The sequence below is a fragment of the Passer montanus genome, unplaced genomic scaffold, assembly GCF_014805655.1.
Source record: "Passer montanus isolate IOZ18808 unplaced genomic scaffold, ASM1480565v1 scaffold3, whole genome shotgun sequence".
In the NCBI taxonomy this organism is placed as follows: Eukaryota; Metazoa; Chordata; class Aves; order Passeriformes; family Passeridae; genus Passer; species Passer montanus.
In genome coordinates this window covers 17506473-17534144 of record NW_024367707.1, presented here as the reverse complement: position 1 = coordinate 17534144, position 27672 = coordinate 17506473, and the positions used below count along the sequence as shown (strand labels likewise).

Sequence of the window (27672 nt, the reverse complement as noted above, 5' to 3'; positions counted from 1 at the left end):
ATGTCCACAGGCCTCACTTTACCATCTCATTTGGCTGCAAATACTCCGGAAAATATGGACCAAATTAACAACCATGGTTTGTTAAAGAAAATTATGCATGGAACCGGTGCTCAGGCATGCAATAGGCAAGGTTTGATACCACCTCACATCAGTCAAATTTATGATGAATTATTTGTCATACATCAGAAGCTCCAGGTAGGAACTGGAATCACCTTCAAATTTTTGTTGAATAACGCTATAAATATTCTCACTTTTGAAAAATAAATATGAAATTACTTATAAACAAAATCTGTGTCCTCATCTGCCTCTTCCCTTAGATTAATTCAGTGATTCAGTAATGATGCTCTGACTTGAATTTTGGGTAGACCAGGTGGATGGGTAGGTAGGCAGATTCAGCTTGAGGGAGCTGGAACAGTGTTTCTACATCCAAGACTGTCTCATGACACACTGTGTGTGTAGAGGGAAGCACTCATAACCATTGCTTCTCTTGAGAACATCTGAAACTGTTCTCCTGGCTCTAGGCATTCCAAAGTGCTTGCCTTCATGGCCTCCTCCAAAATCCCTCTTTTCATCCCACCAGTTCATCTCCAGCAGGTTTAGGCTACTAGTAGAAGAACCTCCTATATGGTTTTACTCTGTAATAGTAACTAAGCTTCTGTTGCATTCCCTGCCATGACTTAATTTTGCAACTTGTGAGATAAAAATAATTTTGTATCTCTTTTTTTCTTCACTGCTTTTTCAGGGATGCTTCTCACTACTTGAAGAAACAATATCATTAATCTAGTGTTCAACACAGACAGTCACATCAGACTCTGTTCTGTCTTACAGTTAATACCATTATCCAAATATCTGGGAAGCAAAAGCCAAAGTTTAACTTTCTGGAGCAAAGTTGAATTTTGCATTTTGGGAGGCTGAGCCATTCCAATGCACGTGGAGGTCTTTTGGGTTAATGTGGGAGGAAACTGAACAGAGGTGGCTGTCAGGATACTTTGTATTAGTAAGATCTTGTGTAACTGTAATTTCACAAAGAGCTAAATGTATCTCTGGGACAAAATTTTAAATTCAGCATAATTTGGGAAAACTTCACGTGGGTTTTTAAAGTAGTTTAACTTTTTTTTCTCTTGATACAGAGAGAAAGTTCAGCACAGCAGGAGTATGCTCTGCAGCTGCAGGAACGAGAGCGTTGTGTAACAGAACAAGAAGCATTGTTTTTTCAACACGAAGCAGCTTTGGCTAAAATAAGAGGTGTGGAGGAAGAAGTTCACACAAAAATTGCAGCTATAAAAGAGGTGAAATAGTATATTTAATGATAGATATTGCTCTATATGCCCTTTAACTAATTTGTAGTTATCCTAGCCATCACATTTTTGCTGGAAATCCTGCTTGTTTCTTTGAAACCCTTGAAATCCCCAAAGAAAAGATTTAAATAAAAAGTACTGAACAATATTGCTAGAGTTTTTGTATGACTTCTGTTTCAGAATGGTGCATTTACTTGTCTGATGTGTAGTTCATTTTACAGTTACAAGTTAGAAAACTGAGGTAATTTTTTTTTTGTAAAATAATGAAAGCTATGTGACTAATATTAGAGAAAAAAATGTGGTCTGTCTGTAATTGTGTAAGTTAAATGCGTGTCTTTGCATTAGCTGTAGTTGCAGTGGATTTCCTTGGGAATGCTTTAAGACACATTGAGATCTTCTGACATAACACCTATTGCAGAGAGTACTAGCAAACAAAGGCTCAAAAAGTTTGGAGGAAGACCACCCTGACTTTGGGGGTGTGGAAAGAAAAAGTAGTGAAGAAGAGTGAATTATTGGAAGGGGAGAAATGAATGTTAGAATATTTTCAGTAAAAAGTAAAACCTTGCTATTTTATCAGATCTGAGGTACTTAAGTCTCAGGTTCAGAGAAGATTTAATATAAAACAAATTTCAGGGTTAAGAGATGAACGGCAGTGGATATGCAGGTTGTACTTAATAATTCATATGCTTGTGTTGCAACCCAGAGCCCCAGTCTCTACAAAGCATAGGATTAGTTTCTCACTCTGTGTAATTCAGAGTAAGCAAAGCCAGAAACATGAGTTGAAACCCCAAAGCACAGTCACAACCTTTTGTAAATATTTGGAAGAGTTAGCTGTAAGTAAAAGCTTTGTCACTGATTTTAGTTCACAAATGCATCCCACATCTGAATTGTTTGAGAAATATACATGTATGTAGTTGGTCTGGGTAGAATAGGCATCAACAGGAGCTATAGGCTGTGCATGTTGCTCTCAGTTTCTGTATAGATCCTTCTTAAATGCAGTAGAGAGCTTGTCTTTCTCACTGCTGACTGAACATGCAAATTTGGACATGAAGAACTTCATATGAGAAAGTTTGTCCAACTCTTTTAACACTTAACTGGAACTTATTGTTTCTCAAATAGTCTCTTTTAAAACATGTTCTTAAATTTGATATTTCTACAGCAACATGAGGCAGAAGTTAAGCAGCTGACAGAAGCCTTGAGAGAAATTACTAAAGAAAATAGGAGGCTGAAGTCATCATTTGACAGCTTGAGGGATGTGAATGACTCTTTAAGAAAGCAGGTAAACTTTATTATTTCCTGTCATAAATAATTCTACAAGTTACAGTCAACAGTTTTAAATATTTGAGTAGCTTGAGTTTGCAAAATTGCTGACCTTTTGTTTGTCTAAGACAAGAATTGTATGAATGATTGAAAGTATTTTTCTCATCTGTTTCTACTACTTGAAATTTAGCCTTTCTGACCTTTTACAGTATTAAAAAAAAGTAGGATTTATTCCACTGACTCACTAGCAACAGCTAATTGTTAGGAAGGGAAAGTGCATTGAGAATGGATGGAGAGAAAATATTTTATGACATAATAGAATCTATCCTGTGCAGATTTGTTGGGCCAAATTGCTATGCTGATTCTATTAAATAAAAAGTAGAATGTTTATTTCTAACTTCATGTTTGATCAGTATTTTCAGTTATTTTTGCAACTTTTAATGAAGGTAGTATTTTCTCAATTTGTAAGCTAGAATGGTGTGTTTCACAGTAATGCATAGAGTAGGAATTTGTCTCACTTGACTGTTAAGTCTGATCTAAAATGGTGATACATAAATTATCTAAATTATTTGAGCATTGTTTATTCATTGACCTAATTAATGACCTAATTAATGTTCTGATAATCTGAATACAATAAAAATCTACAACAGAGCCTTTCCCTTAAGAAGGTCAGACCTAACTCCTAGGATGCTGATGGTTCTGATGCAACCCATCTGTCTTGTTATTTCCTCTCACTGTAAAATCTTTGCATTTCTGTGCAAACTGAGGGCTTCTGTGATGATCATGCTGTTCATTGTTGCATGGATAAAGCAGGGGGTTTTGTTTATTTAAATGGAGGTTGCAGTTTTCCTGATCTTTTCTCACCAAACAAACTAGTTTTTTAGCATGGTCAGTAACCACCTTCCCCATTAACAAGACTACAAAAACATTCTTGAAATAGTGCATTTTTGTCACTGCTTCATAAAAAACAATCAAATGTGAAGTGCCTGTGTATCTAGAGTGTCATTGTAGTGCTTATTCTTGTCCTGCAATCTGAAAGGTTGGTCTGCAGGTCAACAAAGAGGTACTGCTGCTGTCTTACTTATCCTGGAACAGGTTGTCCACACAGGTGATAAGAGTCTAACACCTTAGAACTATTGAAAAGCTGTCTGGACATAGCAGCCAGTTCTTCCTGGCCCAGCTTGAGGTCTTCCAGAGGTTCTCTCAAATCTCAACCAGTCTATGATTCTGTAATTTGTTGAGGGAGGTGGATGATGATTTTGTTTCCATTACTTCTCATGCTAATAAGAAAATACTTAAATAATTTAGCTGCTCAACAACATTGTGTTACTTCAGTGTGATAATTAAGTCAAGATGTGAGTTTTGAATTTACAGACAGTTTAATATTTTCTGCTTCTTTCAGTTAAGTGATGCAACTGAGTTGAACAAGAAGTTGGAAGGTCAAGCACGAAAAGCAAAAGCTCGTTTAGAAAATCTGCAAGTAAGCTTTGTTCTTACATGTACCTGCTTTTATAGGCAACCAGTGAAATATAATTCATTGTTATATTTTGTTTAGAGGAAGCATGAATTTTCAAAGGTAAAGAAATCTAATGATTTGTGTCAAGTGATGAAAGAAGGCAAACCTGTGAAACAGGAAAAAGTGATGGCACCATCAAGAACTGCTACGGTAAGAATTAAGCAGAAGTCTTGAATCTTTTAATTTGAAAGATATTAGGCTGTGTAACATTCTGTGTGCCTCTGCTAGAAATTGCAAAATGTTGTTTCTAATTTAATTTTATAAGTTACACTAAGAAGTGAAACAAATTATATTGGGGGAAAATCCACACTTAACAAAGAATTAAGTTTGCTGCTAAAAATATGTCTTGGATTTCATATTGCTTATGTCTATGTATGTGTGTATATTTTTATTTATATGGCAAGTTTTCCTCCTTATATGATGTTATCTTTCATCTGCCAATTAGAATTATAACTTGCATCCACTGTCACAGGTTTCTTTTGCTGTATCAGAACAAATCTTAGACTCATTCTGGTTACTGCTACAGTACAGCACTATCCTTATGAATAACACTAGGTAAAAGTAGTCTTTCAGAAGTATCCAATAAAGAATCTTAATCTTCTAAACCAAAAGTGGTATATTGCTACTATTTTTTTGACATGTAGTCTTTAGTGAAGAACAGAGATTAAATGCAGCATTCATTCATGGTTCTAAAACAATCACCTTTTTTCCTTAAAAAACCTTCTTACCTTAATGAAATTCTTTTGGTCTCCATGTAGTTCCATTTATGGTATTGCTCTGCCAACATCTCCCAGCTGGTTATGCTTTTTTTCCCAGCTAGAGGTAAACTGTGAAATGAGAAAGATATTCACACCACCCTATCTAATTGATCTACAGTGGATGCCTTAAAACTGTGCTGTCTATATATAGCCAACAAATTCTCTTTATATAGATTTTAGCATACTTTGGTTGCACATGAAATACAAATAGTATCAGTAGTTATGGTTCTGAGTGAAGAGGAAAACAGTTATCTGAAGGTAGATTGAAGAAAAGTTTTGAGGTCTTTAGGGAATTGTTCATGCAGCCTGTCTTCAGGTATATCTGGATTTCTTTTGTAGAGTATTTCATTGCAATGTAGTAGAGCCAAGATCAGAGTTTCATTAAGTCTTTGTTCTTTTTTCAAACAATACTAGTTACCCAGTTAAATTTATCAACAGTGGATTGCATAAAATGAAACTAAGTAGGTCTAGTATATTGAAATAAGAATTTCCCAATGTGAAACACTTTAAAGTCTTTCTCCTGTATTTCATTTGTCCAGAATAACAAAGTGTAGTGATTCTGTATGAATTTTTCTCCAAGCTCTTTTACTACCATTTGATCAAGTACAAAATAAATCATGGGCATATGTTTTTCACACCCAGAAATCATCACAATAGGTGTTTGTTTTGCACTGGGGAGTAAGGTGTGAGAGAAAGAGAGAGAAACACTGCAGGGTTCTGTGATAGGGTTCCTTCTGGGTCCTTGTAAGAAAGGCTGACAACAAATGGCTTCATTAAATGGCTATTAAAGACAGAGTAAAAGGAGGAATATAGAGAGTGAGTAAATCTTGTGTCCCTTTAGATGCTGGGAATGTTGTGTTTGTGCAGCATCAGATGGAGCCCTGGTGGACTTTTCCCAGGGCATGCTGAGCAGATCCTGTCCATTGAAAGAAGCCCCTCCTTTTTGGCCACTCATTTTATATATTTAATTTTCTTGGAAGAAAACAACTCTGTTCGTGAAGGACATTCATGGGAGAAGAACTTGTTGCCTTTTTAGACAAGGCCAAGGCCAAGGCCAGGCAGGATCAGCAGTACCAAGAGGGATCTGCCTGAGTTTATCCTGCAGCCAAGCACAGGATAAACTGTGCAGCTGGTTATCTGTGCAGCACAGCACAGACTGCACCTGCTCAGGTTAACTGTGCTGTGGGTCTCTGACTCCTTGATATGCAGGGGTCTCCCAGTCAGGACTGCCACCATCCAGCCTTTGATCTGCAGACAGTTTACCTTTCCCAGAGATACTGTAAGTTACAGTTACATTCATACTATACAGGCTTCTCAAACCCTAGGTGCAAGGCCCAGCAGAGCACACACAGCCTGTTCAAGATCACTGTCTGCTTGAATACATTTTCCACAAGCTCACACTGCAGTAACTCACCTCTCAGATTTTATCAGGCATAAAATTCTTATGCTTTCTATTATGCATAACATTTCATAGCTAAAGTACTGTCATGTGTTTCAGTCTGTTACTGTTTTAGCTTAGAAAAAGCATTAAATTGAAAGCTGAAATATCTGATGATGTGAATATATTACAGCTACCATTGAATTCACAAGTCTATGAGCTCTTAACTTATCTTATGGATTGGATCTCTGACCAGCATCTTAGCAAAATAAAAACACAAGAAGAGAGAGAGGACAGTCATAAACCTAGGGTTACCCAGAATTTAAAGAACTCCTGTACTCAGGAAAAGTGTATGAAGGTAAAGGGGTTTGGGTTGTTTGCTTGTGTTAATATGTTTTCAGATTTCACTGTGCTTTAAATGATTCTGAGAGTATAACAGGTCATCATGTAATTACAACAAAATAATTGTTAGTAAGTCAATATTCATTCCAGCATTGAGATATAATACATAATTTGTCATTTGTAAAACATACAGATAATTTTTAATAAAAAGTGTCCTGTCTCAGCCTAAGAGCTTCAGCATTTTATTTCAAGTGACTTCTGTGAGGTGATAGCTTCTCTTGTGTATTATGTGTGATACATTGTTTGAAGGAGATCAACAAGTCAAATTTAAAATATTTCTATGCTTATTTAGATCTTAAAATTTCAATTTATCACCAACAAAAGGTGATGCTATGCTGTATTTCAACACCTCTATTGTTTTCTCTTGTGATACCAAGATTTAGAAATTGGTGATATGTTCAGAAAATTCACTTTGTTGTATTTATTCATTATATAAAAGATCTGTAGGCACTGTGATTGGATTTACATGAGATTGAGCTCACATATATCTCCATTCCCACATGTAAACCTATGTAAAATTTAGCACCTGTGTATGCATATGATTCTGTTAGCTGTACTGGATCTGCCTAGAGAACACTTGCATATGTAATCTGATACAAGAGAAAGTTAGGATGTTGGTTTATTTGTTTTTCACTTTCACTTAGCTTACAGAATAGTTCATATACTGCATGTAATTCTGTTTTTGTATATTTCTGCAGCTTTTGCCTATAGCTACTGAGCAACTCCAGTGGATGCCATATGTGAATCCTAAACTGCACGTGCCTGTGATTAAATTTATTTACTGGTCTATAAGACAGTTAGACACTGATATACAGGTAAAATAAATAGTTCTCATGCAGTATGTTTTTAAAAACAAAATCACAGAAGATATTAGTGGATTTTGCATATTAAATACATATGAAAAATGGATGTTTTCAGCTAGCATATAGAAAAGAAACTGCTGTCTTTGTAAAACATAAATTCATAGTGTTGACTGCAGAGTGGCAAATGAAAAACAAATTCTTTTTCATGTTCAATTTAAATTTTGCACTGTGTATCTAAATGTAGTTTCCCTATGTATGTGATCTCTTTTGTGATGTCTAAGCACATTTGAAAATATATTTTGCATATGTATTAAAAAAACTTGCACTAGAGACAGCAGTTACTTTATTGTGTATTTTATGAATGAGATTTGTTGAAAGTGGTGGAAATGAGTGGCAAAGCAGCAAAGAAATTTTGATTTTTGTCCTCTGTTTGATGTCTAACCACAAGACATTCCTTGCTCTTTTTGACTAGACTGCCATAAGAAAATACTTAGCAATATAATAAAGAAAAAGACAGTTGTCATACTGTACAGACCCTGCATAGTGCTGTCAATGTTCATTTGCTAAATCAAATGCTAGAAACTTTGTAAATATCCTGAGCTTAAATTCTATACAATAGTAAGATATTTGGTTTAGTTCTAGTAAGTAACTATATTTTAAACAAGCATATTGTGAAGTTTGATTCTGTGGAAATATTTCTATAGAGTTTATGATGAAAATCTAGTAGATGGTACCTCTACCTCTACTAGTGTTCTTCAGCTTTGTATTTAGACCTTGATTCTGTAAATGCTTTTAAATGATATAACTTCAGACAAGCTTACAAAATTGAGTTGACTGAAGCAGCTTTTTCTGGAACCAGAGGCAACTTAAAGAACATCAGAGTATCCTGGGCCCTCACTAATTAGTCTCTTGCTGAAGTGTGTGTTGATAAGGCACCATGTTAATATTGTTCAACAGCTTTGGAAACAAAGGAGTATCTCCTATACTGATTATATTCCTATACATGGTCAAAGCATTTGCAATTTAATGTTTAATTGCATGGAGGACATATGTGTGTCAAGTTAAAATGTTTGCACTAACTACATGCACTGTTTGAAGCAGCACACAACAATGAGATCAACCATGAGGAGACTTGGTGAAGATATCTTCAAAGGCATAGTGAGTAAGGGAAACCCACACAGTTCTTCTGAACAGTCTACAGAAAGTAAATCAAAGTCAGCAGCTTTCTTTAAGAGTTTCTGTATGCCTCTGAGGTTTCTGTCAACTTTGATTGTGCTTAAAACTGTAAAACAGGGTAAGTCAAGATTTTTTTTACATTAATTTGTCTATTTCAGTCATGTGCCTGGGCAAAAAGCATTTTAATGATACTGTGGAGTCTATTATGCTTTATTAGTGAAAAGTGATTTCACTTAGGTATTGTGAAGCAAAATGTACAAGTATAAATCTTACTATAATTCATTTTATGTTAGAATTTGTGTTTTTGTTAATATGATGACTTGACAAGTCAGCATTTCTGAAGAGCGGGGAGAAGATAAAGGTTTCAAAGTAGACACTGTGAGATTACAGAAATCAGATTGTGTCTGGACAGTGTGAGTAAAGATGTGGAAAATACAACTCAAAGAATAAGATAACTCTTCTCTCAGCTGATTTGTTAACTGCTACCTCCAGTTATAAAGCCTTATATTTCTTCAGGAGAAACAGGGAACAAGGTGTTGCAGATCCTTTTTTATGGAAGTCAGGCAGAAAAGTAATTTTGTACCATTAAGAGCAGGTGTAAGATGTGATTGCTGTTTACCTGCAGCAACTTAGCAGTAACTGTGTGTCTGCAAAACTGGGCTTTTCTGCAAGAATAAATTTTACTAGGATAGCATAAGAATAAACATCTCTGTAACCCTTTTCCAACTCTTTGTGGTACTAACCACTTATTTTTCCCTTTTCAAAGACAAATATTTTAAAAGCATGGATCAAGCTTTTGATAGCAAATAATTTTTTAATGGGGTTACAACTGAACAATCTAACCTATCCTCAGAGATGGTTCTGTTTTCAGCTGGAATGTTGGACTAGATGCCAACCTGAATTTTTCCATGTTTCTATTTTTGCTAACTTTTTGCTCAGGTGGTTTGTATTTTAAAATATCTTTACACATAACACATTTCTTTTCTCAATAACCTGAAGAGATTGATACAGGTTACAGAGATGCTAATTTTCAAGGTACTCCTGCAATACCATGCAAAAATGTCAAGATCAGATGCCTGCTTTGGAATCTGATTTTTTTAGTCTCTTCCACGAAATATGTTAAATTTCGGGGCATTTCTTAACAGAGATCCATGTCACAAAATTACTACAATCTGTGACATGAAACAGGAATGCCAAATATTTTAAATGCATAAATAATGAATAAAGTTTTTATTCACAGAATTTGACGTTTAAGCAGATTAGTATGTTTTTTTGTTTGATGACCTGTGCAATATTTATATTGTGAGTATTATTTGTAGTAAACATGGGAATAAATCATGGTGGAAGACCGTGCAGACATCATGAACTAACACAGTGTTTCAGCTGTTGGAGGGAACTATTTCAGTCAACATATTTTGGTGAAGCAGATAATTAGATAGTAAACATGGGAATAAAACATGGTGGAAGACTGTGCAGACATCATTCATGAACTAACACAGTGTTCCAGCTGTTGGAGGGAACTATTTCAGTCAACATATTTTGGTGAAGCAGATAATTAGTCTCAAATTGAGACTCACATTCTAGGAATGTTTGATAAAAGCAATGCAAGAATAATTGAAATAAAAAACTAGTCATTGCAGAGACTGATTTACCCTAAGCAGATGAGCACTTGTGATTAGAATGAATCAGTTTAGCTTTTCATGGTTGCTTTGTGCTGCTGGTTGCTGTAGCACAGAAAATATGATCTGTTGTTAAACATATGTCAGATATCACCGTGTATGAATTTTGATCACTCTGACCACATGGCACTAATGATCTGGTGATAAAATAGCAGATTTGGTTTGAACATATGTCCTCATTCCTTCAAAATGTCAGTATCCAGCAGATGGCATCCTAGTTAAACTTATGCAGTAGGATAAATTGTTTCCTTCTGCTCCAGATGATCAAGGCAATTCCAAGATACTGAGGAAGATTTGACAGCAAGAAGTTAAGAAAATAGATTGGTACACTTAATCTACATCCTTTGTATAATTTCTCAGAATGGATGAGAATATAAAATGTTTATACTGAAATATACAGCTTTTTATAGAAGGAATGGGACTAGTTGCTCTCATGAAAATAATTGCTCTCACTCAGACAATCAGGCACTGATTCCCTTAATAGAGGATTCCCAGATGTTGAAATCAACATTGTCTCAAACTATCTGAGTTTGTATTTTCTTTCCTCTTTAACAAAATATTTGCAGGACCTTACATTTGTAAGTATATTTTTCTAAAACATATGAATTGTGGATAATCTTTTTCTCTACTCACAATGGATTGTTAAGGAATAAAAATAGGCAGAGGGTGTCTTCAAATAAAAAGTAAATTTAATATTTTCATCTGTTTAAGTGTCTATCTGCCATGGTAGCTGTCAGGTAGTTGCTCACATGGCTTAATGAAACAATGATTGTAAAAGTTTTATTGCCTGTATTCTGATATTTTCAGTGGATTACCTGGCTCAGGCATTTGAGTCCCTTCGTGTAGACTTGAAGACAGATGAAGGGAAGGCCTTATTTGTGGAATACCAATGTGTGCCTGTCGTATTAAGTCACCTAAAAGTATCCAGTACAAGTCTGCTTTCCAGGGCTCTTGATGGATTACTTCAGATGACCATGGAATCTGGTAAATGTGGGTAATTTAAAAAAAATCATTATGAAAAGAGATGAAGAAAGCATAAAAACAATGGAAAAGCAATATAAAAATACAGTGTAAAAGCTGTATAAATAGTCTAATGTACTATTAGCAATTCTTTGTATTGTGTACATTCAGTAAAGGCATAAAATGTATTTTTGAATTGTCTGTCTTTTTCTGAGTCATCTTGTGTTTTCTTCTCCCTCTCAGACACTGTTTTATATTTCATCCTGGTTACTTTCTTATTTCTTGCTGTGAAATTTTGTAGCTGTTTTTTGTTTGGCTGTTCAGTTTATTCCACCCTATTACCTTGCTGGTATTTTTCTTTGTGCCAGAGAACCCAAATCATGACAACCTGCCAGAAGGTGGAGATAAAAAATAGGTTCTATTTTAATTCTTTTCCTAGTTTGAATGACTGGCTCATCCCCAATAATTTTTCAATTTCTAGGGTTTGGAAATGGTATTTCTAGATGAGATGGTTATGTTTTGCTGAATTTTACTGTGCTTTGGCCCTAGAAAAGCATTAGCAATCTTATTTGCCACAGCATTTTTCCAGGTGATACAGGTAAGGATCAATTGATAACCACCTGAATGAGCATGAAGGTAGTCACACATTCCAATGCCATGTTGAATAAACCTTGTGAGTTGTTTTTATTGTTGGTTTTTTTTTTTTTTTAAGATAAAATCACTTACTGCCTTTAAAAATAGAAATGTGTATTGTTTTGGAAGTATTTTGTTATTATGCATTTACTAGTGAAATAGAAAGAATGTTTGACTTGGATGCTATAGCACTGAGTAAAAAGCAATTTTGTAGCAACCTAAGTTCAAAAATATTTAACTGAAGTTCTGTTGTTCCTTGCAGTCTTTTTCTGACCAGGTAATGAATGCAGTCTTACACTATTCTTCCTAATAGTCTTAAGTGTGATTGGGAAAGAATTAATTGAATGCACAAAGGTAGCAATCTAAGCAAGATGGACAGTGTTTGGTATTTCTTTGGGTAATGACTGTGACAGTACATCTTCTGTTACCTAGCAGTAGTCATTCTGTTACACTAGGTGCCTGCAGTTTGAAGAATAATGAAGATATATTGTGAGACTCAAATTTTGCTTTCTTGCTTCTCAGAGAAGTTGTATCTGTGTAAAATCAGGGAAGGAAGAGTTCTGTTTAATTAAATTGACATTTGATTGAAAATTATTTCTTGGCAACTGGATATAAAGATTATATTATGTGGAGTCTCTTTGGTAGAATAAATTATCAATACACAAATTAGGCATGGTCTGCTCTTTTCCAATACATAGTGTTTTGCAAGAAATTTTTAACAATAAGAAATAGTGTTGCTGATGGGAAATTGTGGTTTCATTCCTTTGTAAGTTTCCAATTAAAAAGTCATTAAAAGGCAAACTTTGGAAGGGGGCAGTGACTATTCAGAAGAGAACTCTCTGTGTTAGAGTAAAACAGGAATTCATGCACAGTTTTAAAGCTGTATTCATGTGCAGCCCTGAATATGAAGACATAGGTAGTGGCCGTATACTAAAATATGGAGTCATATTACCCAAAAAGACAGCATCCAGTCAACAGGAGGCAAAGTCTAGACTTCTATTTTTTAATGTAATATATACCATCCTAGGCATTCTCTCAATTTGTTGCAGTAATTTTCTGGCTCTATAGAAATGTTACAATACTCTTGCTCAAAAATAATACCTTTAGAGATGAAGCTATTAGAAATTAAATTGGAAAAAAGGCCAATGGAAATTTTTCTAGCATATAATTTTCTATAACTTTATTTTAAGGGTTTTTTTAATGAGATGTTTTTACAGATTTGATTCTCTGTTGTCCAGGCTGAAAAATGTGAATCAGATGTGAAATAACTACTGTGTTGCAGTTACTCCCTGTAACTGCATGTACCTTTTTTTTTTTTTTTGTATGGGAAGCTGGAAAGGTGCTGGTAACCTAATAATAGGCAATGAATGTTAATGTTTCTGTGCAGTCCAGGCTTAGCTGAGGTCCTTAGGTAGGTTCTCTCCCCTGTAAGAAATTATTTTTCTCATGTTCCAGAAAGGAAGCCCTCATATACTGAGGATAATTACTTAAGCTGCATATGAAGAATCACAGAATCATAGAATGTGCTGAGTTGGAAGGGATCCATCAGGATCATCAAGTCCAGTGCCTGGCCTTGTGCAGGACACCCCAAGAGTCACACCCTGTGCTCCAGAATGTTGTGCAAATGTTTCTTGAATTCAGACAGGCTTTGTGCTGTGATCACTTCCCTGAGGAGCCTCTTCCAGTGTTCAACCACCCTTTCCATGGATATCCAGCCTAAACCTCCCCCGAATAAGCTTCATGCCATTTCCTTGATTTCTGGTCACTGGTCATGAGAGTGAAGAGATCAGTGTCTGCCCCTCCTCTTCCCTCTGTGGCAATGCTGATGGCTGCAATGAGGTCTCCCTTCAGTCTCCTCTTCTCCAGGCTGAGCAGACCAAGTGACCTCAGCAGCTGCTCGTAAGGCTTCCTCTCTTCACCATCCTCGTGGCCTTGCTTTGGACACTCTCTCATACCTTAATGTCTTCTCTATACTGTGGCACCCCAAACTGCCCCAGCACTCGAGGTGAGGCTGCCCCAGCTTAGAGCAGAGCAGGACAATCCCCTCCCTTGCCCAGCTGGCCATGCTGTGCCTGATGCCCCCAGGACAGGGCTGGCCCCCTGGCTGCCAGGGCACTGCTGGCTCATGGTCAGTTTTCTGCTGACCAGAACCCCCAGATCCCTTTCCTAAGTGCTGCTCTCCAGCCTCATTCCCCAGGCTGTCTGTACATCCAGGGTTGCCCTATCTTAAGTGCAGAATCTGGCACTTTACAGTGTTAAACTTCATGTTTAACATGTTGGTTGGTGATTGCCCAGCTCTTGAACTTGTGGAGTTCTCTCTGAAGGTCTGAGACAGATATTTCTTAGATTAGTCTAAGACAGATATTTCTCTTGATGGAAGCTAGAATGAGAGTCTACAGTACTGCTTAAGCAGATTTGGGATTGGTGTGCATGTTCTTACATTTTGGATCAGTATCATTGATTTGGCTTCATAGTATGTCTAGTACAGTGGGTTCAGAATCCATGTTTCCCTTGCAAGTTCACACAACACTGATGGTGCTTCACTTACTGAAAATATGATGTCAAATGCGGCACCTGAGGCATTAGTATCATCTTTTATCTCTCTCTGTCCAAGAACTTAATGGCAAATTAAAATTAATAGTCTCACTGCTGTGGATGTTACTGGCAGACAACCTTTCATGCAGTCCATCTCTCTTCAGGAGTTTAACAACAAGCTGTGAGAGTCCTGACACCAGCATTTCAATGGGAAATGATAGAGAACTGAAAGGTGACATACCTCAGTACTTTTTTTCTCTTTCTACATCTCCTCTGTACAAGGGATAACATCAGTGTACCTCTCCAGATAGGCCACTTGTGGAATTCTGTGAAAAATGTTTAAGAATTTTGGTACCCCTAGGAAGCTAATTTCTGTGTGTTTCTTGAAATTTAGTTGCATCTAGTTTAGCTGCACTGTTATTTTCCTGACATCTGTGAGTTTCCATGCCATTGTATAATTCTAAAAAAAATAATCCAACTGTTTTGTCCCAATATAGTGGGATGGCCCTGGCTGAACACTAGGTGCCCACCAAACCACTCAGACACTCCCCTCCTCAGCAGAACAGGAAAAAGAAAATAAGATTGAAGAAATAAATTTTGGGTCAAGCTAAAGGCAGTTTATTAAAGCAAAAGCGAAGTCCACACATGGAACCAAAGGAAACCAAGAGATCCCATCAGTAGGTAGTTTCTGGCCACTTCCTGGGAAGTGGGGCTTCAGCATGCATAGAGTTTGCTCCAGAAGACGTGTCATAAATAAGGAATGCCCCCTTTCCCTCTCATGCTGCCTTCCTCCTCCTCTCTTCTCTTGGCTTGTATTGCTGAGCTAATACCCTATGGTATGGGAGTCACTTTGGCTCAGCTGTTCTGCCTGTGTCCCCTCCCAGGATCTTGCTCAAGCCCAGCCTCCTGGTGAGGGGAAATTTTAGAGGGACAGTGTTGACACTGTGCTGGCACTGCTTAGCAGTAGACAAGGACTGGTGTGTTACCAGCACCTTTCCAGCTTCCCATACAAAGCACAGCACTTTGAGGGCTGCTGTGAAGAAAATTAGCCCTGTCTCAGCCAGACCCAGTACACCAAATCATTAACATATTTGGAATTATAACAATGTTTGTAATATACAGAATATGTATGTGTGTGGTATATATATATATATATATATGTATGCCAATCTTGTTTGCCTCACCTCTTTTACAGAAATTTTAAGGCCTAAGGAAGAGGTAAAGTGTACTGCTGATCATGGTTCTTGTCATATACAAACTCATTGATAGTTGGTCCAAAGGCTGACTTTTAAATGTCAGGGGTGAAAAAAATTGAGGTTAGTATGCTCCTCAGGTCATAAGAGTGAGAGGAACTGCTAAAGATGTTATGCAGTAATTCAGACAGTTTACTTCGTGTAAAAAGAACTTCACTTTCAGTTTACTTTTATGCTCTCATAGTATTGGGATTTTTTCCATATTCCAGTACTTCTGTGGACTCTGTTAATTACATTTACTGTTAGTAGATTTGAGGAACAAAATTTTGCAACTGTATGCGTTCTTACCTAATCTCTTGCATTTTCTTAGCAAATTGCTTATTTTAACTTGTGCTAGAAAGTTAATAAGCAACTGAAATGAAAATGTAGGCAATTCTTATGATAAACAATGTAATTGTAAATAATTTATATTTCATGTTGTTTATATGCTGGAGATTTTTTTTTTCCAGATGAGCTCAGTGGCCTAAGTAGCTGTCTGGTTGGTTTAGTCAGCTCTCTTCAGGGGAAGTAATAGGTTGCTTCTAAATTCCACAGTTGTGGGAGTTAACAGCTTGTTATGAACATGACAGTAGAAAGTCAGCTCCACAAAGATGTTTTATCTCTTTTCTCTTATTACATTATGCTAATATTTTTGTTTAAAAATGTACAGAATGTTGTATAAATTTGTTTAGCTATATTTTTACTGTAGCTGAATTACTGGTTCCTGTCTTGTTCCGTGATCAGATAGGAGGACTGTCACTTCAGTTACATCCTTTTCAATTTATTTTTTGCTCTCCATACCTATTACCAGTATTTTAGTCCATGTTTGTTTTCTGGAGAATGCCCACCTTTCCCTTACTACAAAGACTGATAAAAGCAGAGTCAAGGTAGCAAGTCCTACAGTGTTCTTTTAGTCATGGTGCTTTTCCTTGAATCTGAGGCTTCAGATACGTGTCATAACATTCAACTTGATCCTTCTTTTGGTCTATGAATGTAATGAGTGATCTATAAAGGCATCTTCCTTGCTTTCTGTTAAGGAAAAGGGTAAGACATCTATTCCTGCTCATTTAATAGGGAAGAAAGATTTCAGTACTACAGCTTTTGAAGGTTTCCTTACTTTAGTTAAGGAAAGCAGGCTACCAGGCCATGGTGTTCAGTTTTTAGTCCCATCTCTAAGCTATGACCCTTATGAAGACAGATCTAAAACCAAAATCTTCTGTGACAGAATTGTCATAAAAAGTAGGTTTAGTATCTTGTTAAACACTGAATTGCTTGTGATAGATTTCTACAAATGCAGAGTGCTCTGACTGTCTTTGAAATTTTGAGAGCAAAACATATTAACTGCTACATGCCAATGTTTTAGTTTAGTCAAATGGCATCTAATGTATTTATTGCTTAACAAAGCTCTTACCATATCCCATTAAAATTACTGTGAAAATGAATGTTTGATAATTAAAGTAATTGTTACTTCTAATTATCCAGATTGTTATAGTATGAAACAGTGGCTTCTAGGGCATTTTCATACCCCAAAGCTCCCTCCCTAAGAATACAAATATCTTCCCTCAGCAGACCTTGTTTCTAGGACGGTAGTTGCAACACATTGTTCAAGAGAAATCCTGGATACAGACTTGAAACATTTTGTGGAAACAATCTAGTAATAAGTAGCATGACCTCATCAAGAAAATTTGTTCTGTGAGTTGAAGAGCATCACATCATTGGTATTAAATCACCTTGTAGCTGAATACTTGTCATATGCAATCTTGTTCAATAATGTTCTTCCTGTCTTCTCACACAGCTTATTGTGTTTCTTTTAAACTTGTAAATCAGTTAAAAAGATTTCAAATGATGTAGTGAGTTTATATTCACCTATCAAAAATACCATTATTAACTGTAGTCTGGTTCATGCCTGATTTGAAATCTGTTGGCAGAGAGCTCCCTGCCTCAGTTTCACATTTTGCACTTTTATACAAAGACCTCATATGTCTTAAATTCCTCCTGCAGTGATACCTGACTGCTGTCAAGTTGATTTGTAGGTTCCCCTTTTTCAGCCTTAAGTTCATTCAATGAAATCAAAACTTACCTGCTCACTGGACATTACAAACACTGGCATTTGCTTTAAATAAAACTTAAATATACTTATTCTTCAAGCTTATTTTTGTTTTGCAGAGAGAATATTTTATATTAGTGTGTACTTATTCACAAATCAAAATGAGAGCACCTTCAAAAAAATCTCAAAATGATGCTCTCAAGTTTACTGTGAGTTATGGCACATTCTGGTAGGGCTTAAGTGTGATTTCTTAACCATATTGACATAACTGAAGAATTTTAATAACTGCAAAAGTGAGCTGTATTTATATATACACTGAATCTTAACTTTTAATTTTAATTTTTTTTTTTAAGAAGAAAATATTATGGTCATGGATAACCAAGTCTGTGTCCAAGTGTAGTCTCATAGGGAAGTTAATGAAGCCAGTGAAGATAAAAGGATTTTCTCCATAGCAAGAAGCTGTGCTTATTTACATGTAAACTGAAGTCTTCTTACATTGACCATCTATAGGACACTTCTTTTTTCCTTTTTGCTGGAATGCTTCCATAACTGATCCTAGGAATTCTACAACGTGCACTGTAGGTACTTCTAAAAAGTCAACGGTCAGAATTTGCCAAGAAAACTCAAACCTACCCCTTAATGCTTCCTCTTGAGTATTAGCATTTTGAGACTTTACAAGCAGTGAAGGCATGGAGTAAAAAATGCCCGTGTACTTAAACAGATTAAAATTCAACATTTTCCAGCATATTATCTTTACTGGTAACTTTTTAGGATTGCAGCTTTTCAAGTGAGTTTATTCTGCAGTACGGAAAGCATAAAAATGTCAAGTTGGTAAATATTGTACTAAGGTAGGATTCCCCTCACCTGTATGAAAAGCAGATGTGAAAGTGTCCTGAGGACTTGTTTTTTGAAGCTATAGTGATAGAAGTGATTTACAGCTCACGTGGCATGAGCATTGAAATTCAAACCATTTAAAAGGAAATCCTTCCTCTATTATCCTGTCTTGCCTTTGCAATTTTTTTTTATTCATTCTTCTGAAAATAGTGGATAATTGTGTTGGATTAATAGATATTTTAGTTTAATATTTTAACCACAGATAAGGATCTCTAACTCTGTTAAATGCAGACTAGATAATGCTAGGACCCACCTATATGTGCTGAAAGCAAGCAAGTACGCCAAAACTTCGCACAGATTTTTGTCAATTCAATTACCATTTAGTTTGAATACTTTGATTTTTATGAAATTCATTTAGTATGAAGTACCCTTCTCTAATAACAAATAACACCTGTGTCATTATTTTCTCCCTTCTCTAATCACAGTCATGTAATGCATAGCTATTCTGAATTTTGGACCCCTATCTCATCCACTCCAAAACAATAAATAGAAGGAACCATTAAATATAAAGTTATGTAGAGCCAAGTAGCCATTTCAGAATTAAAGTTTCACTGTTCGTTTTGGGAAATAATGTGGTACTTAAGCAGCATATAATTTTGAAGGTAGATGTGAATGCTAACTTTAAAATATTATTTTATGCAAAAAAGAGTTGTTTATATCAGTATTTGGATATACAAATCCCCTTTCCAGTCAACTTAAGTGATGTAATTTTTAGAACATTGAAATTTATTCAAGTAAGATCTTGTTTGCTCTTATTTAGTAAACTTGCATATTTTTAATAAAAAGTTTACAGTTTTATAGTTTTCCATAAAATTATTTAAGTAGGAAAAATACTTTTATGCATATTTTGTTTTGTATTTGGCTACAAGAACTACTGTACTTTTTAGCCAGCTTTTTTTGGAGCAACATCATAATTGATATAATTCCATAAAGAAAGGCATTCCTTGGAAGTGGAAATTTAAAACTGTGTAGTTTGAGTAATATCTGTGCATTGTCAGAGCTCAGACTTTATATATCTTCTCACTTGCAATCTAAGTTTAAAGAACTACAGGTGATGCCAAGTGACTTTTTTTATGTTAAGGTTTTCCTAGACTTTGTGTTTGGAACAAAACTCCTTCAGGTGTGTGCTGAGAGAGTTGTGATTCCTTGTGTGATTCTGATATTTCATTGAGCCTTTTCTGGCTTCTTGAACAAAGTAACCCACACTACAATTTTAAATGCTACCTAGGTTATTTGTAAAATGGTTTTTTTCTCTCTGTCAGGCCTCATCAGAATCAGTCTTTAATGGTAAGGCCGTGCTGATTGCTCATATGCAAACTGAGTTCAATCAGCACAGCAAAAGCTTTCATCCTCTGATGATCAAATCCATCCTTTGATCCACTGATAATCAGTGATTTTCCAGGAAAAATATATGTTGATTTTCAGTATATCAACTTTATGCTTCTGCTATTCTAGCAAGTAAGATAATTCTGATTTCCATGTCTTTTATACCTGCTGCATTCTAAGTAGGCAGTTCCAGCATGGAATTTCATTAGACTATTCCTGCCTTTATGGCATAGTCATTAACAAGTACACCAGATAAGCAGAATTGCAAAAATCAGTGTTTAAAATTGAAGTTCATTTGTAATTAATTCCTTACACAGCACACCTTCCAGCCATCCTACCAACCCCCATTTTCTGCAATATAATATCACGTGTTGCTTTCTCAAGTGGTATTGGCGTACAGATTAGTTATAACTGCTGTAGCATTTATTTACCAGACAAAAATACCTGACTATTCTGCCTCAACAACTGTAGTTCCTAGACACATACTTAGAGATAAACCCGTAGTACATTTTATTTTCTTTTCTATTTCTCAGCTCTAGTTCCTGAAAATATCTTTAGATTTTTACTGAAGGGCACATATGTTCAGTTTTCCATTTTTTAGTCCAAATCCAAAAAATACATTGTATTGACTGTTCTCTTTGCAAAGTGCTACTTCCTGACTTGTTTTTTACCTGTTTGGGAGGTTTTTACTTGTTTTTTACCCACCAAACAGTGCACTCTTCCACACATTAAGCAGCCAGATTTTTTGGGAGAATGCTGTGAGAAACAATGTCAAAGATTTTACTGAAGTCCAGGTAAACCATATTCACCGTCTTTTCCTCATCCACCAAGCAGGTAACTTGGCTGTAGATGGAGATGAGGTTGGTCAAGCAGGACCTGCCTTTCATAAACCCATGTTTGTGCTGGTTTGGGCCTGATCCCTGCACATACCGTGTGGGGACACTCAGAATGACCTGCTCCATGACCTTCCCTGGCACCAAGGCTGGGCTGACAGGCCTCTGAATCATCCTTCTGGCCCTTCTTGTAGATGATTGTCACATTTGCCAGGCTCCAGGTACCTGGGCCTTTCCCCTTTAACCAGAACTGCTGGTAAATGATGGAATGTGGCATGGTGAGCATTTCCACTGGCTCCCTCAGTAACTTTGGTGGATCCCATCTGGTCCCATAGGCTTGTCTGTGTGTCTAAGTGGTGTATCAGGGCACTGACCATTTCCCCTTGGATTATGGGAGCTTTCTTCTTCTCTCTGTCCCTGTCTTCCAGCTCAGGAGGCTGGGTACCTGGAAAACAACGGGTCTTGTTATTAAAGACAAGGAAGTGAAGGCATTAGGTAGTCTTTTCCTCATCCTTTGCTATGTTTCCACCACGGCCAGTAAAGGGTGGTGATACTCTTGGTGGGGACACTGCTGCATCATTCACTTGCATTGCTGAGATCTGTTCTCCTTTCTCCCAGCACATTAGAAAATTTCTCAATTAGAAAATTTCTTACATTAGAAAATGTCTCAATTTCTACTTTCTCCCAGCACATTTCTCAATTAGAAAATGAGGCAAAACTGTAATCGTTGATTTGTTAAAACATTAACTTAGAGTTGTCATTTTATTTCCTGAAGTGACATAACTTTAGGTATGAAACAGAATTTTCTGGGTAACTATAGCTGGTGAGATTTTATGCTGTGTGACTGATTACATTGAGGGTAAATTTCATATGAATCCTGTCAACAATGATAAATTGCTTATTGTTCATTGCAGTCTACCCATCAGGCTAAGTTAATGCAACTACAGCATGCTCCAGTTTTTTAAGGATAACACTGGAGGCTTTTGCAGATTATTTTAAATTGTGACAAAGTCCTGTCAGGAGAAATTCCAATTATTTTTTTTCTAAAATAGTTAAAGAGAAGCAAAATCTACGCAGAATCTAAGCCACCAAAATATTTAAAAATGTGAAGCTTATTCTTTTTAGTTAATCAACTAGAGATACATTTAAATTATGTATTGTTTTGTTCATTTTCTAATTACTTAGAAATAATCTTCAAAAGCTTATCTGAATATATATCTGGATATATACACAGTGTACAGAAAGTCCATTTAAACATGTACTTTTTTCAGTTGGGTTTCACATGATGAACTTTGCAAACATTTAGACCATGTTAGCTTTTCTGTTTTATAGGAAAAATCTTCTGTCTTAAAAGTAATGTTGTCTTTTATGTTAATTTGTAAACTTCAAAGTCAGAACATTGTTATGACATACATGTGTGTGTGTGTGTGTGTGTGTATTGTTTTCTTAATGTAATATGTTTAAGGAACCAAAAAGAGCAGGGTAGCAAAGAAATATTCAGGTCAGCTAAATATGGTATTTGTTTACCCTGCAGAAAAGGAATTAAAAGTGTTTTATGGCTATTTAAGGGTATTTATAGGAACAAATTGTAGGATTGCCCTGTTCATCCAAGGAGTCCTTGTTACCTTCAGATCTCTCATGAATCAGAGGTCAGATGAGTCAGCAGTCATACTAAAAGAGTTTTTTAAAGCCATTTGTTGTCTTAACAGGCAATAGAAAGAAGGAAAGTCTTCTCAGTTTTTTTCTTGAATGTAAAATGTTCTCACACATTTATTTATTCTTTTCTTCCCTTTCTGATAAGCATCTTTGGTAAGAAAAAGATAGTGTTTCAAGTTTTTGTTGTTAAAACACATTTCATCAGGGGTGCAGTGCAGGTTGATAGGACCAACCATTTCTGTTTCTTGAGAATAGGCAATCATTTGGGGGAAATGTGGCAAATTTTAGAAGAATCTCTATAAATTTGTAGCTCTATAGAATTCCTAAAAGTTACAGACTACATAATTTGTAGTCCTAGATTTTCATTGCTTTAGAGAAGGTTATCTCTTCCTGCTATTGTACAGAAATTTTACTTCAAGCACTCTTCAGTGATAGAAAGATTTGGTCAGGAAGCACTCTTAAGATCATGATTGTGTTCACTGGGCTTTGCTTATTTGCTGTTTCTGTTCATAGTTTTGTCACCACTTCTCATGTATTTTAACAAGCTAGACTCACTAGGGCATTACAGCATCATACCAGAAGTGAAATTTTAGGTAATTATTTTTCCAGGTTTAAGACTCTGCTGTATGTAGTTAATAACCCCAGATTTCTGCCACAGAGAGCAGTGGCTCAATAAAGAGCCCTGAGCCTTGAGTGTATGTCAGTCACGTATCACTAAATGTAGCACATGTGGTGAACTCATCTTTGGATTTTCTGTTTGCTGTAATTGACAGATAACCCTGAGGGTTTTTATATGACAATTTCTGAAAAATAATACCTTCTGCAGAGAAAGTACAGAAATACTGAAAAAAAATCAAGTCGTATGTTTTGAAGACCATAAGCTAAAATGTAAAGTGAGAAATAGTATCTTTACTTATCTTTTTGTCACTTATTACTGCTTTCTTTCCTACTTTACTTTCATTCTGGCTTTATATTTATTACTGTTACAATTTAGAGACAGCAAATTCCAACTGGAAATAGTACTAAAGCAGAGAGGACAACGTACATAAAACCATAGGTGTATTGAACATGGTAGGAAGAATGCAAGAAACATGGAAGTAGATGTAAACAGGAAAGCAAATTAATTTATAGTGATTTATTGCCTTGATAATGCATATCTCTTTGACTAATTTTTGTTTTGCATTGCTTTGGGTAAAGAAAAGAGGATACTTCAGCTATATAAACCACAAAACATCTGCCTGCCTTTTCCAAACTTTACAGAACATCAATTGCTGTTGCTTTTTATTGCTGCAAGGTTGGCCTCTTGCTACCAAACTCTGTTATTATCCTGCGTCTGTATGATTTCCATCCACACATTCCATTATGTATGTTGTGGATCCCATCTGTTGAATCCAGCATTTTAAGTCAAAGGAGCAAAAGCACCTCAACTGAAAAGAGAGGAAAGATTATTTATAGTTGTAGTCTCTCTGATCGGTGATAGAGGCATTTGCTGTTTCTCAGTCTCTTCATTTGAAGGTATAAACCAGCAAAGGCCCACAAGTCTCATGAGTTCCCTGTGTATTAGGGAGGTGGCACTTGGTCATTTGTTGGAATAGAAATAACTGGGTCCTTACTGACTATTCAGCATAAATGCAGAGTGCAGAAAATTAGTTATCTAAGCTCTCAGGCTGACTTAAATGCCAAATTGATTTCTTTTTTAAGCCCTTTTTCAAACAGTTTTCTGTAGCATTTCTTCAGATTTTTTATCAGTAAACCTTCTGAAATAAATTAAAACCTTGAATTCACTCCAAGGCTACTAGTTGCATTTAATAAGTTGTATGTCCTTGAATGAGGAATAGCAAATTTTGACCAAAACGTACATCCAGCCCTTTTTGCATTGATAAAAATATCTTGATATCCTATTTATAAATTACACTATTCAGGATACGAATTTTTCCTAATGTCTTGTTTGTTGATTTATGCTGTAATTTGCATATTGCAGCTTCTTATTAAGGGGAAACACATTAAATATTTTGACATTATGCAATTAAAATATTTTCCTCGCATGTGTATTCTCATAATGCAAATGCCCTGTGGTATATGAAAGTCTGTTAATTTTAAATAAAAATAAATTGTTACTTCTTTTCTTTATGTTTTTGCTGTAAATTAATCTATAATATGAGAACCAAGAATGAAATAACCAGGGAACAGATTTAATGTTATTTTGAAGTTACTAGATTTTGGGAAACAGGGTAGGGGGAAATGCTTTTCAGTGTGACATAAAAACTCATCCACTATTTTAAGGGAGAGGTTTTTGTGTTTAATTGTTGTACAGATCTGACTTTCACCTCTTAATTACTGTGTTTTACCTCTTTATTACTGTGTTTACTCTTTTGAAACTGAGTACAGGGACAGTATGCTGATAATGAAAGACTCTCAGGTCTCACACAGTCTTTTATATGTACTATCCCTGCCCATGTGATCTGCAGCAGTTTAAAATATTTCTGAGTCTTTTTGCTTAGCTTAATGTTCCTCTCCCATGGTCTGAAGGAAAAAAACATGATAAATGAGCATTGCATAAACATTTTCCATCTAAGATTTTTTATTTGAGTTTAAAATTATTGTTTCCTGTTTTCCTTTGTTTTCAAGAGAATAGACACTGCTTTAATTCAAGGATCCATAGTGTCAGAACTCTTAGGAAGCTGCATTTTTTCAGTTTCTAGTTTCACCTGAGTTTTGCATCACATGTTCAACAGAAACTGAAATATTTGGTGGTTGTAATTATTGCACAACAAGCATTTAAGGCCTTCTGAAGGTATCAATAGCAGTTATACTTTCCTCTGCACTGAACTCTGTGATACAGTTTTTAAATTATTTTCTTTTCCAGGTTCCTTACAGCCTTTCCTGGAAGCCTGCAGTAATGAACCCTTCTTCCAGACTTGCTCTGTATTGCTTCGAAGTTCTAAGCTAGATATTGCAGTTCTGGAGAAGCTCTGTGTTATACTGCAAAAACTCTCCAGAATAAAGTAACCCTTTATCACTATTATTCTGTTAGCTATTATTAGGTTAATGAACTTGGTGACCGTTATCTTTTTTCTTATCCAAAACTCATCTCTGTTTTTCTGTGTATTCCCTCCACCATATACAATGCTGGACTTTTAATAATTGTAGCAGTTAAATTTTCAGTCATAGAGATTTAAAACAAGCCTCTCAATTAGTGCACAAATGTAGTTCAGTTTGCTGAGTACAAACTAGAAAAAAAGCCTCACAATGCAGACTTAAAGAGGAATTATTCCTTACATCTGCAGGTGACAAAAATGCTTAGAATTCTTAGAGGAGAATCCTAGACTTCCATTTTTACTCAGGTACTTAGTAGTAAGCTCCTTTGAAAATTTAGTCTTATCTTTGACTTGCATTCAAGCTTCATCTGTTTTCATTTCCTTCAAAAAATTTAAGATTTTGAGCCAGTTAAGCCCTTTTGGGAATATTAAACTTTTTAAACTGTGTTCTCATTGCTTACTGATTATTGGGTTATTGTAACAAAGGTTATCATATTAGTAGTTATTTGCTACTGAGCTTCACTGGCACATTGCTCAGTGGAGTTGTTTCATTTATGTAAGGGGATATCTAAACTGAGGAATTTTTACATTGGACTTAAAGCTGTTGACAAAACGGAGGTTTTCGTTCTTGTAAGGAATAAAATTAAACTCTAGGAAAAAGGAGCTTACTATAAAATAATCTAATATAAATTATAACTGACATTTTCTAGTCAAAGTAAAATTGGCTCATAAATCCTATTTTTTTAAAATTTATTGTCTCTGAAATCTTGTTTCACATGAGTGAAAAGCCCTGTTACAGACTTTCCTTGAGCTTCCATTGTACTATGTGTACACATCACTTACTCAAGAAAACTGATAATTTTTGTTAATTTTTTGCCAAATTTTTCTCACCATATAACCTTATGTTTAGAAACATACATCGAATTTTATTAAATACTCAAAATAATGCACATTTAACTTCATTAAAAATATATTTTCTATAGCATGTTTAGTGTTTATATGAAACCTCTCAATTTTAAATTGACAATTATTTTATTCAAAATCTTTTGCAGAAGCAATAAGAAGCTGTTTGAAATGTTTGGTCTTCATCGAATGTTCCAAGAACTGCGTAGAACTGTAGATCCAGGTCACACCTTCCTCTGTATAAACCTCAATTCAATTCTGCTGAATTTGGAATTCTTGAGGAGTAACTCTCTTGACTCCAGTCTAAGCACAAGTCACTAGCACGAGCTTTCAATCTAATTATTGTTCTGTATAAATTATACCAGCTGCCTATGTTACTTGAAATTTGGAGTTGTTTTTTTACTGATTTGTATAAATATGTTAAGCAGTACCTCAGTACTGTGTAATTCGCTGTATATCATGTGGATTCTCACTTATATTTCACTCATTCATAAAAAGGAAAATGAAAAACTTTGTAATATGCTAGATGGCTCTCTTCAATATTTTCTACAGAAGTGAAATGATGCTGCTGTTGTGAATGACTCATGCAATGTCAGCAATTGAATACTTAGAGTAAGCAGATCAGAAATACCAGTCTTTCCTTACAGGTATGAATCTTAGTTACTTTTGACTCTTCAGCAAGTTTTATAATCTTTAATTTATTTTATGGTTGATAAGTAGCAGACAGGTATCTTAGAAGATTATATTTTGATAAACCTGCAGTTTTAATGATTAAAACCAGATTTTAATTTAACATAACTAGATGTATTGAATAAGAAATTTTGTTGGTTTGATTTCAGAATTTTCTTAGAGTTTGTTTGATCTTTTCCTGTATTTAAGTAACATTTAGTACTTTTTCCTGCCTTGTATAGTGCAACTTTGGATAGTAATAACTTTGTAAATGTAAATAAAAGCATTTCTTAAAATGTCTGGCAATAATAATTTGTAACATAAAATTGTTTTATTTTATTTCTTCTGCTGTTTTTTGTTTTAATTTCCAAGCAATCTTCGCAGTACCCATGTTTCTTTTCTGAGTATGAATATGAACTGCCACAGTTCAGTGTTTAGAAGTTCTTACAAATTGGAAATAGGATACTTCTAAAAATTAAAATTAGTCTTCCATTGGTGATTTGTACTGTAAATACTGAAAATCTATGTTTGTAAAATTGAAAATGCAGTTAAAGCTTAAAGATATGCTGTATTTCAGTATTTGACTAACACTGACATCAGTGTAAAACTTCGGAGAGTTTTTATTTCTCATTTTTGCCTTTTTTTCTGTTTGTTTTTGGTTTCGTGATTTTTGGTT

At 35.4% G+C, this 27672-nt stretch overlaps 1 protein-coding gene across 1 annotated transcript; it reads left to right on the top strand.

Annotated features, from left to right (window-relative positions):
* CCDC138 (coiled-coil domain containing 138) lies at positions 1–27293 on the top strand. The gene is made up of 11 exons (XM_039714562.1): positions 1–195; positions 1131–1289; positions 2458–2577; positions 3961–4038; positions 4114–4224; positions 6404–6568; positions 7311–7427; positions 8517–8709; positions 11078–11260; positions 25253–25391; positions 26477–27293. The coding sequence occupies exons 1-11, from the start codon at positions 1–3 to the stop codon at positions 26646–26648; spliced, it is 1632 nt and encodes a 543-aa protein (XP_039570496.1). The 3' UTR covers positions 26649–27293.
* The last annotated feature ends 379 nt before the right edge of the window (positions 27294–27672 follow it).